This window comes from Octopus bimaculoides, chromosome 5 (genome assembly GCF_046866305.1).
Source record: "Octopus bimaculoides isolate indiv1 chromosome 5, ASM4686630v1, whole genome shotgun sequence".
Taxonomy (NCBI): Eukaryota; Metazoa; Mollusca; class Cephalopoda; order Octopoda; family Octopodidae; genus Octopus; species Octopus bimaculoides.
The window spans coordinates 112,695,146-112,709,561 of NC_142932.1; the positions used below are offsets into that span (position 1 = coordinate 112,695,146).

General features: G+C 38.2%; 1 protein-coding gene across 2 annotated transcripts in view; it reads right to left on the reverse strand.

The window, feature by feature from the left end:
* LOC106868427 (inhibitor of nuclear factor kappa-B kinase subunit beta) overlaps nt 1–14,416 on the reverse strand; it is a 58,413-nt gene that overhangs the window by 9,294 nt on the left and 34,703 nt on the right. For both annotated transcript variants that reach the window (XM_014913675.3, XM_089352964.1), the window contains exons 11-18: nt 14,212–14,340; nt 12,623–12,714; nt 11,142–11,243; nt 10,952–11,001; nt 9,698–9,765; nt 7,694–7,782; nt 6,369–6,424; nt 984–1,071 (exon numbers count right to left, since the gene is read on the reverse strand). In XM_014913675.3, the coding sequence (XP_014769161.2) occupies nt 984–1,071; nt 6,369–6,424; nt 7,694–7,782; nt 9,698–9,765; nt 10,952–11,001; nt 11,142–11,243; nt 12,623–12,714; nt 14,212–14,340 (674 nt within the window). The remainder of the gene's footprint in view (nt 1–983; nt 1,072–6,368; nt 6,425–7,693; nt 7,783–9,697; nt 9,766–10,951; nt 11,002–11,141; nt 11,244–12,622; nt 12,715–14,211; nt 14,341–14,416) is intronic.

Below are 14,416 nucleotides of genomic sequence, written 5' to 3' on the forward strand. Positions count from 1 at the left end.
GAAGGTTTCCAGTTAAAGGTGCAACCATTTATGCACCGCTTCCTTCACATCTTCATCTGTAGGAAATCGATGACCTTGTAAACCATCTTTGGGCAGTCGAAAGATATGATAGTTAGAAGGGATGAGATCTGGGCTACAGGCAGGGTATTCCAGCACCTCAAAACCCAATTGGTTAATGGTTTCAATGGTCTGGGTGGCCATGCATTATCATGCAACAACAAAACTTTCTTCAACAATAGATTTCGGCGTTTGGTGTGAATTGTTGGCTTTAGTTTGTTGGCCAGCAAAGCACTGTATCATGCACTATTAATCATACACCCCTTTTCCAGGTAGTCTTCCAGTGTAAGCCCCAAAAAAGGGTTAGTATCACCTTTCCCGCAGAAGACTGTCTTGAATTTCTTCGTCGCTGGCAAGCCAGGATGTTTCCACTCCATACTGTCTTTTGGATTCTGTCCCATAATGATGGACCCACGTTTCATCTCCTATAAATTTCAGCACCTTCCGACCAGAGAAATCAGACCATTGCTCTTTGTTCTTCTTTGGTGCACATTGCTAATGCAGCAACCATGCTTACACTGTAAAGCCAAAAAAAAAAATGGCGTGATCAGGCTCAAATTTTGATCACGTGACCACAATTGCACCAACTGTAAGTGTGCATGTGCAAAAGGCAGTGTGACAATAATAAAGATACATTATGGCAAAAGTGCAGATGATGTTTGTCTTCCTCTTGTATTTTTAATGCTTTTTCATGTTGAAACATCAAGAGTCTCATCTCTCCAGGTCATACAAGTTTATCCATTTTTGTGAGCTGAGGGAAAAAGATAATTTAGTATCCATGGCTACAGTTGTTGAGTTTTTTTCAAAATTTTTTTTGTCACTTATAGACACATTTCAGTTTTACTGAGTCAAAGTGGAATCAAATAATTATATACACATCAATCAAGTGGAATTCTGCAACTGAGATGTTACTTTAATATACTTACATGCGATAAGAATGGCATTCTTCAAATAAAGCTTCCCATTCTGCAATACAATTTTCTACTAAATCTTTTACATCTTCTTGTACAGTACCTAAGAAATAAAGAAAAAAAATAACGATGTGTTAGAAAAAATTAGGATAATTTGAAAGGTTTCTAAAAAACAATGATTCTAAGTAAAGTCACAAAGCTACAAATAAGTGGGTGGGAACAGACAATTATATCAATTTTGAAAGGATGAAAGGCAGGTGAGGCTGTGTGGTTAAGTAGTTAACATCCCAGCCATAAGGTTTCAGGTTCAGTCTAACAGCATGTCACCATGGCCAAGTGTTTTCTACTATAGCTCCAGACCAACCAAATCCTTGTTAGCGGGTTTGGTGGACAGAAACCGAAAGAAGCCTGTCATTTATACATGTGTGTGTTTGTGTCTCCTTGTCTTGACAGCATATGACGGTTGTAAGCAAGTGTCACCGTCATACAAGCAGTATCATTTCTATGCAGTTTCCTGGGAAAACATGTCAGCTCAGGGGGGAATATTAACTTATTTGGAAACAGATGAAGGTTGGCAACAAGAAAGGCATTTGGCCATAGAAAGTTTGCCACAAGTTTTGACAATTTTGTCCATTATACCATCATCATCGTCGTCGTCATTTAAAGTCAGCTTTCCATGCTGGCATGGGCTGGATGGTTTGACTGAAGATTGGCAAGCCAGGAGGCTGCACCAGGCTTCAATCTGATCTGGCAAGGTTTCTACAGCTGGATGCCCTTCCTAATGCCAACCACTCTGAGAATGTAGTGGGTACTTTTTATGTACCATGGCATGGGAGCCAGTCAGGCAGCACCGTCATCGACTATGCTCGAATGGTGCTTTTCACATGCTACTGACATGGGAGCCAGTCAGGCGGTACTGGCATCAACCATACTCAAATGGTGTTTTTTACATTCCACTGGTACAGGAACCAGTTAGGTGGCATTGGCATCGACCACACTTGAATGGTGCTTTTTACATTCCAGGTGGCACTGGTATTGGCCACAATTACAATTTCACTTGACTCAATAGGTCTTCCCAAGCACAGCATATTGCCTGACAACTGAAGGGCATTTTTAAACAGGCTAGTTATGTGACACTGGCATAAAGTCTATAATCTCACTTGGCTTGCCGGGTCTTACACATGCAAATTCTATGTGCATGGCATAATGGACGTTATGATGATGACAATAATGATGATAATGACAAAAAGCAGAGTCAATTTTGGTGTGATTGGAATTGGTGCTATGTAAAAAGCATTTGTGCCGGTACTGCATACAGTGCACCCATACTGGAGCCATGTACAGAGCACCAATGCTGGTTCTATGTAAAAACACTTGTGCTGGTGTCACACAAAAGGCACCTGTGCCAACACCACATAAAGAGCATTCGTACTGGTGCCATGTATAATACGCCTATGCTGATGCGAAGTTTGTATGTGCTGGCACCACATACAAACTATCTATACCAATGTCATATAAAAGAACCCCGTAGATTTTGTAAAGTGGTTGGCATTAAGAAGGGCATCCAGCCAAAGAAACCATGACAGAACAGACGATGGGGCCCGGTGCAGCCCTCCGGCTTGCCAGCTCCTGTCAAACTATTCAACTCATGCTGGTATGGAAAATGGACATATGATGATGATGATAACTAAATATTGGGGAGCATTTTTTTCTTGTCATGCTGTGGCTCCTGTTGTCCATCACCCTTTCTTAAAATTAATAAAACAGGTGTTAGACATTTAATTTTAAAGATGTTCTGAAAGTTTAGAAGAGCTGCACAGCAGTTAAGATGTAAGAATGCATAATGTAGTTCTGTGCAATAATTTTTCAATGGATACTGGTGTCTGGAGATGATGTCACTGGTGGATCAATGGAGCCAATATTATCTGTTTTTAAGGGAAATAGGAGTGGCTGTGTGGTAGGTAGCTTGCTTACCAATCACATGGTTCCGGGTTCAGTCCCACTGCGTGGCACCTTGGGCAAGTGTCTTCTACTATAGCCTTGGGCCGACCAAAGCCTTGTGAGTGGATTTGGTAGATGGAAACTGAAAGAAGCCTGTCGTATATATGTATATATATGTGCTTGTGTGTCTGTGTTTGTCCCCCCAACATCGCTTGACAACCGATGCTGGTGTGTTTACGTCCCCGTAACTTAGCAGTTCGGCAAAAGAGACCGATAGAATAAGTACTAGGCTTCCAAAGAATAAGTCCTGGGGTCGATTTTCTCAACTAAAAGGCGGTGCCCCAGCATGGCCAGTCAAAAGACTGAAACAAGTAAAAGAGTATACTAATTCAGTAAGGGAGCCTCTATAGCAACCAAATCTTGAACCAAACATAACAATATGTGATGAGAAGAGGAGAGGTGTGTATTTTAGTTGAGTCAGTTTGAAGGTAGCATAATGGTTACAAAATGCAGAAAAACTGAATTTGTTCTAAAAGCAGTAAAAGCACAAAGGGTTTCAGCTGCATTTTCCATGCATAGGAAAGATGCTGTGTTGATAGATTGATACCTTGACATGTGCATAATTGTATCTTGGTGTTGTTGAAGCAGACTGTGAGATTAAAGACAACAATCCTCTGACTGAAATCAAATTTTACTACTGATGACTCTCACTCAGAGTAAAAGGCAGACTGTAGGGCACATGCGTACGAACAGCCATGCTACATGGCAGTGAAACATGGGCTGTGACTGCTGAGGACATGCGTAAGCTCGCAAGGAATGAAGCCAGTATGCTCCGCTGGATGTGTAATGTAAATGTGCATACCCGTCAGAGTGTAAGTATCTTGAGAGAAAAGCTGAACATTAGAAGCATCAGTTGTGGTGTGCAAGAGAGACGATTGCGCTGGTATGGACATGTGGTGAGAATGGAGGAGGATAGCTGCGTGAAAAAGTGCCACACCCTAACAGTTGAGGGAACCCGTGGAAGAGGTAGGCCCAGGAAGACCTGGGCTGAGGTGGTGAGGCAAGACCTTCGTACATTGGGCCTCACCGAGGCGATGACTACTGACCGAGACCTTTGGAAATGTGCTGTGCGTGAGAAGACCCGGCAAGCCAAGTGAGATCGTTGCCAGTGCCCCTGGACTGGTTCTTGTGCGGGTGGCACATGAGATGCACCATTTTGAGCGTGGCCGTTTTCGTGCGGGTGACACGTAAAAGCACCCACTACACTCTCTGAGTGGTTGGCGTTAGGAAGGGCATCCAGCTGTAGAAACTCTGCCAAATCAGACTGGAGCCTGGTGTTGCCATCCGGTTTCACCAGTCCTCAGTCAAATCGTCCAACCCATGCTAGCATGGAAAGCGGACGTTAAACGATGATGATGATGATGATGATATTGTAGTTAATTCCTAAAAAAGGCAGATAATTCTGTTGGCTGTTGTTTGAAATAAAAAAAACCTGTTCAACTTGCTATTTCATTTCCTTTTCTTTCCCACTCTTTCACACAAAGCACCATAAATCCTGAACTGTTAGATTTTATATTCCTCATAACAATTGAACTCATTGGATTCTCCTATTGACTGTTGTCCACACAAACCATTACCCACTTCTTCTGATTCATGGTGAATGTTTGTTTAGCAATAAAGGGTACACACAACTGTAAAAACAATTATTCCAATAAAATTAACCATATTAGCTAAAAATTGGATGCAAAACAACGAAAAAAAAAAGCATTTAAAGGACACTCACTTGGCTGTTATTCTGAGTTTCTTGCTTTGCAGTTCTTCAGGTAACTGATGGGAAACCCATATTTTAACAATAAAAATCTGATTTTTTCCTGTGTGAAATCAAGTACCCCGACTTCCTAATATGCTGCAAATCCCTTATTTTCGTTCGGGAAAAAAAAAAGGGGTGGGGCGACACCTCCCTCCACCAATCCCAGAATCACTGGGAATTTTTTTTTTTTTCATTGAATGAATTCCTGTGACCTAATATGCTACAAAACCCTTTTTGGGGTCTGAAAAAATGGGATGGGGTGAGGTGGAAGCCTTGGAAATTTTATCCACTCCCAACATTTTACAGAAAAAAAATTTTCAGAGTGTAAATTACATGGTTCATTATTAAATATATATATAGTAGAGAATGTGACATATTGTGTGTGTATATATATATATATATATATCATCATCATCATCATCATCGTTTAACGTCTGCTTTCCATGCTAGCATGGGTTGGACGATTTGACTGAGGACTGGTGCAACCGGATGGCTACACCAGGCTCCAATCTAATTTGGCAGAGTTTCTACAGCTGGATGCCCTTCCTAAAGCCAACCACTCAGAGAGTGTAGTGGGTGCTTTTACGTGTCACCCGCATGAAAACGGCCACGCTCGAAATGGTGTCTTTTATGTGCCACCCGCACAAGAGCCAGTCCAAGGGCACTGGCAATGATCTCACTTGGCTTGCCGGGTCTTCTCACGCAATATATATATATAATAGCGTGCAAACCTTCAATGCAACCTTCTCCAATGCCGCCTTGACCGATAGTACCCCCCAGGAGGGGTTAGGTCTAGATCGGGATTAGTCGTTGCCTTTCAGAGGCTCCTGAGCCCCCTTTCGCTAGGTTAGCTTAGGTTTAGTTGTGATCTGAACATAACCTCTGACACAGAGGACCGGGAGCCCTTTTGGGTGTTCTATTTTCCTTGCTGGAAGGGCTCCCAATCCATGGGTCAAGGGAGGTTAGATGATGGGGGTGGTGGTTTCAAAAGGGCCAGCATGTGCAACCTGATCACCTCTGCCGGTCAAACTCCCAACCCATGCGTTCCTGTCGCAACACTGATTCTGCAGAACTGGGTTGAGTGTGAAAACCAACTTTAAAGTATAAATATAGATTTTTTGAATCAGCAATGTTGTGTTCGGTTAAGTCCTATTTGGGGGTGAAAGAAAATCAATAAACTGATTCTTTGTGGGGTTTTCCATTCAATCAGGATGAGAAAAATCGATAAACAGATTCCTTACAGGATTTCTCACTAAAATTGGCTACACCCCATTTTCAACCATAACTTTTACCAATTTTGATGTATTTTGTTCAAACTTGATGCCGGCGTTACTTAGGACTCATGGGATCTTTGAATGCTTTAAGTTCTCAAAAAAAGAAAAAAAAGAAAAAAAATGTGGAAAAATCAATAAATTGATTCCTTATGAGATTTCCCAATCAAATTGTCTGCAACCCATTTTCAGCCAAATGTTTACCAATTTGAATGGATTTTGCTCAAATTTGACATCGGTGTTACTTAGTTTGGCTTGAAACAAAGCTCTTGATTAACTTAATAATCCTAACTTAATCCCGTGCAAAGCCAGGCTATATTGTTAGTTATAAAAATTATTCTGAAATTTATTTACAACATTGGATGCTCCCATACTTACCTACAGTTGCTTCTGTAAAGTTCATTGACGTATACAATTCATTTAAATCTTCAACTCTAGAGGCAGAAAGAGAAATTATTAAATTTAATGAGAAAAATATACAATGTCTCTGGGTTAATAAGAACTTTGTATATCGGAGATTATTTTAGAATTTATACTATTTTTTACATGTCAATAAAATATAAACAGTGCTCTATTTAAAAAAATTTTTTTTACATTCATAGGCACAGGCATGGATGGATAGGTGCATGCATGGATGTGTGGTAAGAAGCTTGCTTTCCAGCCACATTGTTCCTGATTCAGTCCCACTGGGTAGCACCTCAGGCAAATATTTTCTACTATAGTCTCAGGCCAGCAAAGTTTTATGAGTGGATTTGGTAGATGGAAACTGAAAGAAGCCTGTCATGTATATTATATGTGCCTGTGTGTTTGTGTTTGTCCCTCATCACTGCTTGACAACTGGTGTCGGTGTGGCTACATCCCTGTAACTTAGTAGTTTGGCAAAAAGAGACCATTAAAATAAGTACCAGCTTAAACAAAAAGAGTACTACCAATCTTAAGTAGTCTCCTAGTGAATGTGACCTGGACATTATTGCCTACAGCAATTTGTGTTGGACAAATCACATTTCTAAAATTGTCAAGAAGGCCAAGGGTGTCTTAGCATCACTCAGCAAGACCTTTGACAGCTACTCAACAATTAATTATTTAAAGCTGTGCATGGCTATGGTATGTCCACACTTTGCATCACCAGTCTGGAACCCAATCTTGCTTAGCACATCTGAAAACTGTTCAGAAACATGCAACAAGGCGAGTACCTACCATCAGGAATCTTCTATACTCTTAATGTTTTGCTTCCCTGGGTATGGACACATTAAAGCTCTGATGTATAGAAACTGACTTGATAGCCACCCACAAGATTAACCACTATCCTTCCAACAACAACCTTGGGCACCTTTTTGAATTCCATATGTCAAACAGCCGTGGACATGCTTACAAAATCAAAAACCAACACAGCATCCATGACTTTTGGAAACATCTTTTCACTCAGAATTACTGAAGCATGGAATAAACTACTTGCATCAGTTGTTAGCTGTCAGGACACTACATCTTCCATGCTTCCTGATATTTGCAAACAGTACACCTGATGTACTCCCCACTTTTTTCTAACTGACTCATTCACTGTTCACTTTGTGTGCATTATTCTATGTACTGTACATGCACTTTGGTTACCTGTTCTGAATAGTTGTACAGCACTTCAGCACTGTATACAATAGGTTCATCATCATCACAATTATTATTATTATAAAAATTTTTTTTAAACTTACATATTTTTTAAAGTTTCATATCTCTCATTAAAAGAAGTGCTTTTATTACTGGAGAAATCTACTTCCTCTGTTGCTTCAGACTGTCGGACCTGTAATAAATATATTTTGTTCTCAAATTATATAAAACAAATAATTATGGCTAAACTATAGAAAAGAGTGAAAAATATATGAAGAGACATGTAATGCAGTTGTAATAATAATTAATTAATATGTATTGTTGTTTCAACACATGACTTCACATCAGAGATCTTGCAACACAGATTCATAAACTTAATTAAAATGCATTTTTGACTTGACTGTGGACACCTCCCTGTAACTTGGGGGCCACGCTCTCTCACTATCTCATCTTCACCATCTCTTTCTCTTTCTCCACCTGAGGCAGCTTTTTTTCTTCTCTACTGCAAGACACATTTTTCTATCTCTCAATACTACTCCTGCCCTCAGTTGAGGGGTCTTGTCTTACAAGTTACTTGGGGACGTCACTGCTGTTGTTGCCACATAAAAGGCACCCAATACATTCTGTAAAGTGGTTGGCATTAGGAATGATATCCACTTTACAGAATGCCATGCCAAAGCAGACAACAGAACTTGGTGCAGACTTCTGACTTGCTAGAACCATCCAACCCATGCCAGCATGGAAAATGGAAATTAGAGGATGATAAAGATGATGATTGACAAAAATATCATTCTGGAATATACAGTAATTTATAATTATATAAAAGTCAACCAACAGGAGAAACCAACCAAATGACAAGTATGAGTGCAAGCTCCCAACAGTGACTCAAACTGCAAAGTCTGGTACAACCAATGCCAGCAGAGAAAGTGGACATATGTTGAGGATGATGAATATATGCACAAATATATAATTTATACAAAAGCTTAATGATTGATATAATACTCGGTAAAATATATTCCTTTATCTTTTTACTTGTTTCAGTCATTTGACTGCAGCCATGCTGGAGCACTACCTTCAAAATATATAAATATTAGTAAAACAGTTACTAAACTAACATTAACTGCTGAAAAAAAAAAGAGAAAGTAGCAGAAGATATTTTATAATTTCAACACTAAAAAATTTCATTTGGAGGAAATAATTGAACTTTCTAATGAAACACTTTATTGTCAACCACAGAATTCGTTTGTTCACAGATCAAAATCCCACCAAAATATTCTGGAAAATAAAATTGTATTGAAAGAAAGAGTACCAAGTAAAAATGCAAAAACAAAAAAAAAAAGAGTAGGAGTTTCAAATGAAATTAGAAGGCCAAATACAACTGCTATTTTCTTCAAGGAAGACATATCCCATGGGCATTTTCTTCCCTTACTCTTTACTCTCTAATATTTTCGTCAGGTCTTTACTGTCTGAATTCATCAGTGATGACATTTGTGCTAAACTATACTAACCCTTGCCTACTGCTGGGACACATCAGTGGTGTGGAGAGGAGAAACTTGAAGCATGGAAAACTGCTGGTTCCACCATAAAAGAATCCTTGTCCAGGCTTGCAACCTGGAGAGGATTTCTAGGGGCAAGGCTGTCTTAACAGCATTATAAGCCCCTTATCAACCTTTGTTTTCCCTTGGATAATATTGGTAGCATGGAGAGTAGAGGCTGGTATGCATTGGTTACTACTGGTCTTCCATAAACAACCTTGCCCAAAGGAAGGCTTTAACCTTTACCCTTTAAGCCCCAGAGCAAAACAATGCACTGGAGATCCCCAACATCTTTAATGACAACATACTGCAGCATACACAGATTAAGATAGGGCCCCTACATCTGAGGGGTCTCTAGGCAACGACCAAGTGTGTTCATGCATTAAGAAGGGACTGTCCAGGTGTAGATGTATGGCCAACCCTAATTGATGGAAGCTTTAGATATAAATAGATGAAATATCTAAGAAAAGATAAAGCTACAAAGAAGTTATTTTGACATCATGAGAAAGCAATATATATTGTGTTTAATGGTAAATTTTACCTAATGAATTTGAAACATTAAATTTTACTCACAAAACTTTTAATTTCTTCCAATTCTGAAATCATTTTGCTCCAGCCATCTATAACATCATTATATGTTTCTGTAAGAATAAAAGAAGAGAAGCACTTATAATATATTGATTAGTTAAAGAAGAATCACAACAAAGAAAGAAATTAGATTTTTAAAAAAAATAGGAATAATGCATGTATTTTGGTAATTATTAAAAATTTATGCAACTACTCATCATCATCATAAAAAGTAAAAGCAACATCTTGTCTGAATGATGTTTGCATCGGTAGGATGAGACTAGTATTGTTACCAATCCTTATTCCAAGCTGCTGAAAATCCTTGTGGTTTAATTACAATGCTATAATTTCACAATGGAGCTAAATACATATGAATATGATTTTGTATGCATTATTATTTATAACTGATGCTGTATTAGTAATCCAGTAATTAAATACTATATATGCACTCCCTTAGATACAGAATCAGATTGTATAGAAAGGTGTTATCACTATGATTGATTTAGCAATACCATTGTTAGTTACAAGTGAGAGAGGAGGGCACACGAGAAGAATAATTACAAGCTGATGGACCAAGTCATGAAAATGAAAGAGAGAACCATTGCATAGTTATTACAAGAAAGGACAGGTTTAGATAAGATGCATGTCACCGACCCTCACTGTTTCCAAGAAAGGTAATATTTTTCTCATGACCAGACATGTTTTCACAGAAAATCAGAAACAAAGAACACTGCCTGCATGATGGAAACACCCGTATACAACTATGATGTGATGTCAAGGCGAGGAGATAGTAACACACACATACACCAAGGCCATGCAGAAAACTATGTTTAGCCCAGGGCTGTAATAGAAGTCACACCTGTTGCCAGTGCCACCTGAATGGCTTCCATGCCGGTGGCATGTAAGCATCACCGTTCAAGCGTTGTCGATGCCAGTACTGCCTCACTGGCCCTTATGCCAATGGCACGTAAAAAGCACCCACTACACTCTCAAAGTGGTTGGCATTAGGAAGGGTATCCAGTTGTAGAAACTTTGCCAGATCAGATTGGAGCCTGGTGCAGCCTTCTGGCTTGCCAGTCCTCAGTAAAACTGTCCAACCTATATCAGCATGGAAAGCAGATGTTAAACGATGATGATGATATGCAAAAGGTCCATGCAGTGATACTGAGCCTAGAACCACGTGGTTGGGAAGCAAACTTCTTACCACACAACAATGCTAACAACAACAACAACAAAAAAAAGGTAATAATACATACACACCTGGTGGTTTTAGCTTTAAACTTTTAAATTTCCTTTTATTCAGTTGCAAACTGGAAAAAAAAAAAAATTGATTTATTAAAAAACGCATTCACTCACAAACATCTTTTAATAGTGAAAAGCACCAAACACTTGGTATCAATTCCATAAATATTATTTCAATAGAAAACAAGAATATGATCTATTGTTTTACCTTTTTGAACGAATGTCAGCTTTTCTGTAAATTTGAGGTTTGATATCACAGGGACGTGCTTTATCACTTAAAAATTGTTTATTATCAATTGCTAGGGATTTTCTGGAAAGAAAGAACAAATTTAAATTTTATATAGCAACATAAAAATATATAATAGTCGTTGTAGTAGTAGTAGTAGTAGTAGTAGTAATCCTTTCTACTAACGGAACAAGGCCTGAAATTTTCAGGGAAGGGACTAGTCGATTACATCAGCTGCAGTGTTTAACGAACCCCAGAAAGATGAAAGGCAAAGTCGACCTCAGCAGAATTTGAACTGTAGTGACAGATAAAATACCACAAAGCATTTTGGCCAGCGTGCATTCAATCAGTTCACTGCCTTAGTGATAGTAGTAGTAGTAGTAGTAGTAGTAGTAGTAATAATAATAAATGCCCAGATGCAGTACCAAGCAGTGGCTCTCATAGCTTCTGATCTTAACAAATTGGAAGTGTTATCATGTACATTGTTTTGTCTTGGTATAAAAAATGGGCTATAGCAAATATTCTGCTCAATACCACAGATTTGCTTGTCAGTTGTTTGACCTTAACCAGTTGAGCATGTCCCTTGGTGGCTGACGATATGTGCATCTCTGATCACAAGCAGAAGTAGTGGGGGAGCATCATAGCCATGTGTTGAAAGGAATTCTTTGGGGTTTGAATAATTCAAATCTGGAAACATGTGTTTCATTCAACATCCTTAAACAACCCTTATTCAGGGACCTTTTGAGTGGGTTGGACTACTCTTATCAAACGGAGCCAGTCAGGCATGACTGGCAATGACTATGCTCAAATGGTGCTTTTTAAATGTCACTGGCAAGGGAGCCAGTCAAGTGGCACTGGCAATGACCACGCTCGAATGGTGCATTTTATGTGCCACCGGCACGAGACCAGTCAGGTACCACCGACGAGAAAAAGAAGACCTCAATGATTATGTGTACACAATATATAATTTTATAAAATAGGTACAGGTGTAGCTATGTGGTTGAGAAACTCACATGGTATCTTGGGTAAGTGTCATCTACTGTAGCTCCAATTCAATTAAAGCCTAGTAAGTGGATTTGATAGATGGAAACTGAAAGAAGCTCATCATACATAAGTGTGTGTGTGAGAGTGTATGCACATGTACCTTTGTCTAAACATCACATGATGATTGTAAGGTTTTTCATTTCCATTTTTCTATGGAGAATATGTCTGGCCATGGGAAAACATTACCTTGCTTGAAAACAGTTGAGGGCTGGTAACAGGAAGGGAATCTGGCCATAGAAAATCTGTCTCAACAAATTCCATCAGACTCATGAAATCATAGAAATGTGGATGTTAAATAATGAAGATGATGATGAACTATTTCTATTGCACAAACATTAAATAGTATGTTTACATATGCAAATACAAGAATACTATAAAATGATGAAGATGATGATGAAAACATTTTTCATAATACAAACCTGCAAGCTGCTACACTCTGTATAAGGCGCCGAGATTTTTCTTCTAAATTCTTACAGAAATATAATGTTTCAGCAAATAGTCTCTTTGGTTCCTGCAACATGGAACAACAAATTCAAGAATAAAGTGTGTGCGTGTGTGTATATACATTTATATATATATATATAAAGTAACAATAGATATATACAATTAGATGAACTGAGGTAGGAATAAAAGTAATAAAAGTCATTATTGTGAATTGTTAAAGAGATTCAAAAGCATATAGGTTTCGTAATGTTGCTAATCATTGCTTTGGATGAACATGGATATTAAATGATGATGATGATGATGATGATAAATGTGAATGTATGTGGTCATGTATGTGTGTTTAGCCCAAAAAGGCTCTTAAATGGTGCATCCTCCAGATAAACGAATTTGATTTTCAAAATCTGCATCCCAAAGACAATGTTGCCTGTATGTAATAATAAAAGAATATAATTTACTGACTCCTGTGCAGGTGGCACGTAAAAAACACCATTTGAGCGTGGCCGTTGCCAGTACTGCCGGACTGGCCCTCATGCCGGTGGCACATAAAAAGCACCAACTACACTCTCGGAGTGGTTGGTGTTAGGAAGGGCATCCAGCTGTAGAAATTCTGCCAGATCAGATTGGAGTCTGGTGTAGCTATCTGGTTCACCAGTCCCCAGTCAAATCATCCAACCCATGCTAGCATGGAAAGCGGATGTTAAATGATGATGATGATGATGATGATGATGACAAGAAGTGACTTTTAGATCGACAAATCTCCCACTCTCTATCTAACACCATCAATCCATCTCTCTATTTACAATACACTTTGACACTCATTCTCTCTGTATATGTATTAACCCTCAAGCATAGCTTTCATTTTGTGAAAAGTCTCATCTTCTAATGTTTACTTTCATTTTATGATACACAGCCTATCATGCACGAAATGCTTAGCTTCCAAATCCTGTTTTCTGATTTGGTGAAAACGTTCAAAATTTAATCCTCTGTAACATTTTTCTAAAACTTTTCTGGAATAAATGAATCACAAACTCAGATTTAGCATGAAAAAGTACATCAATACACCAAATTCAAAAATTTTCCCTAAATTTGAAAATTTCAAAAATTGTGACAACAGAAAAGATCTTTCTCGCCTTCTATTTGTTTATCTCTTTCATTTTTTCATGATAAACTTTCTCATTCTCTATAAAAGTATATTGCTCAAGCTGAGTGTATGCTTGTGTTTGTCAGTGTGAGTGTGTATGCATTTGTGTAGGGAATTTCATTAGGGTGATGGAGTGATTTAAATAAGTATGTAAAAGATAATTTATTTTAATAACATACTTTTCTTTAGTAAATGCTTTTTCTTACACACACACACACATGGATTTGCTTGATGCAGAGTGGGGTTTAGATTTAAATAACATTTTTTGTACTTGTTAGTAAACATGTTTTTTTCTTTTATACATACACAGAGACTCACTTGATGTGGAGTAGGGGTTAAAAATTTAAATAATTTTTTTTGTTGTTGTTACTTAAATCCCAACAATGGACCATAGCCTCATCAAACCAACTGAAAAAAACTTACATAATTGTTCAATTTATTATTGGCATTTCCCAGAATGACTTGCAATTGTTCTGGATATTTCGTATGGGTATTGTAATCTGGTTTTCCATTTAGATTTCTCTTATCAAGAAGAAAAAGTGATACTTCATCCTAAATGAAATAAAGAAAAAAAAAAAAAAACCCATTTAATTAATTTTTAAAAACAACAAAACCAAGTAAAAAAATA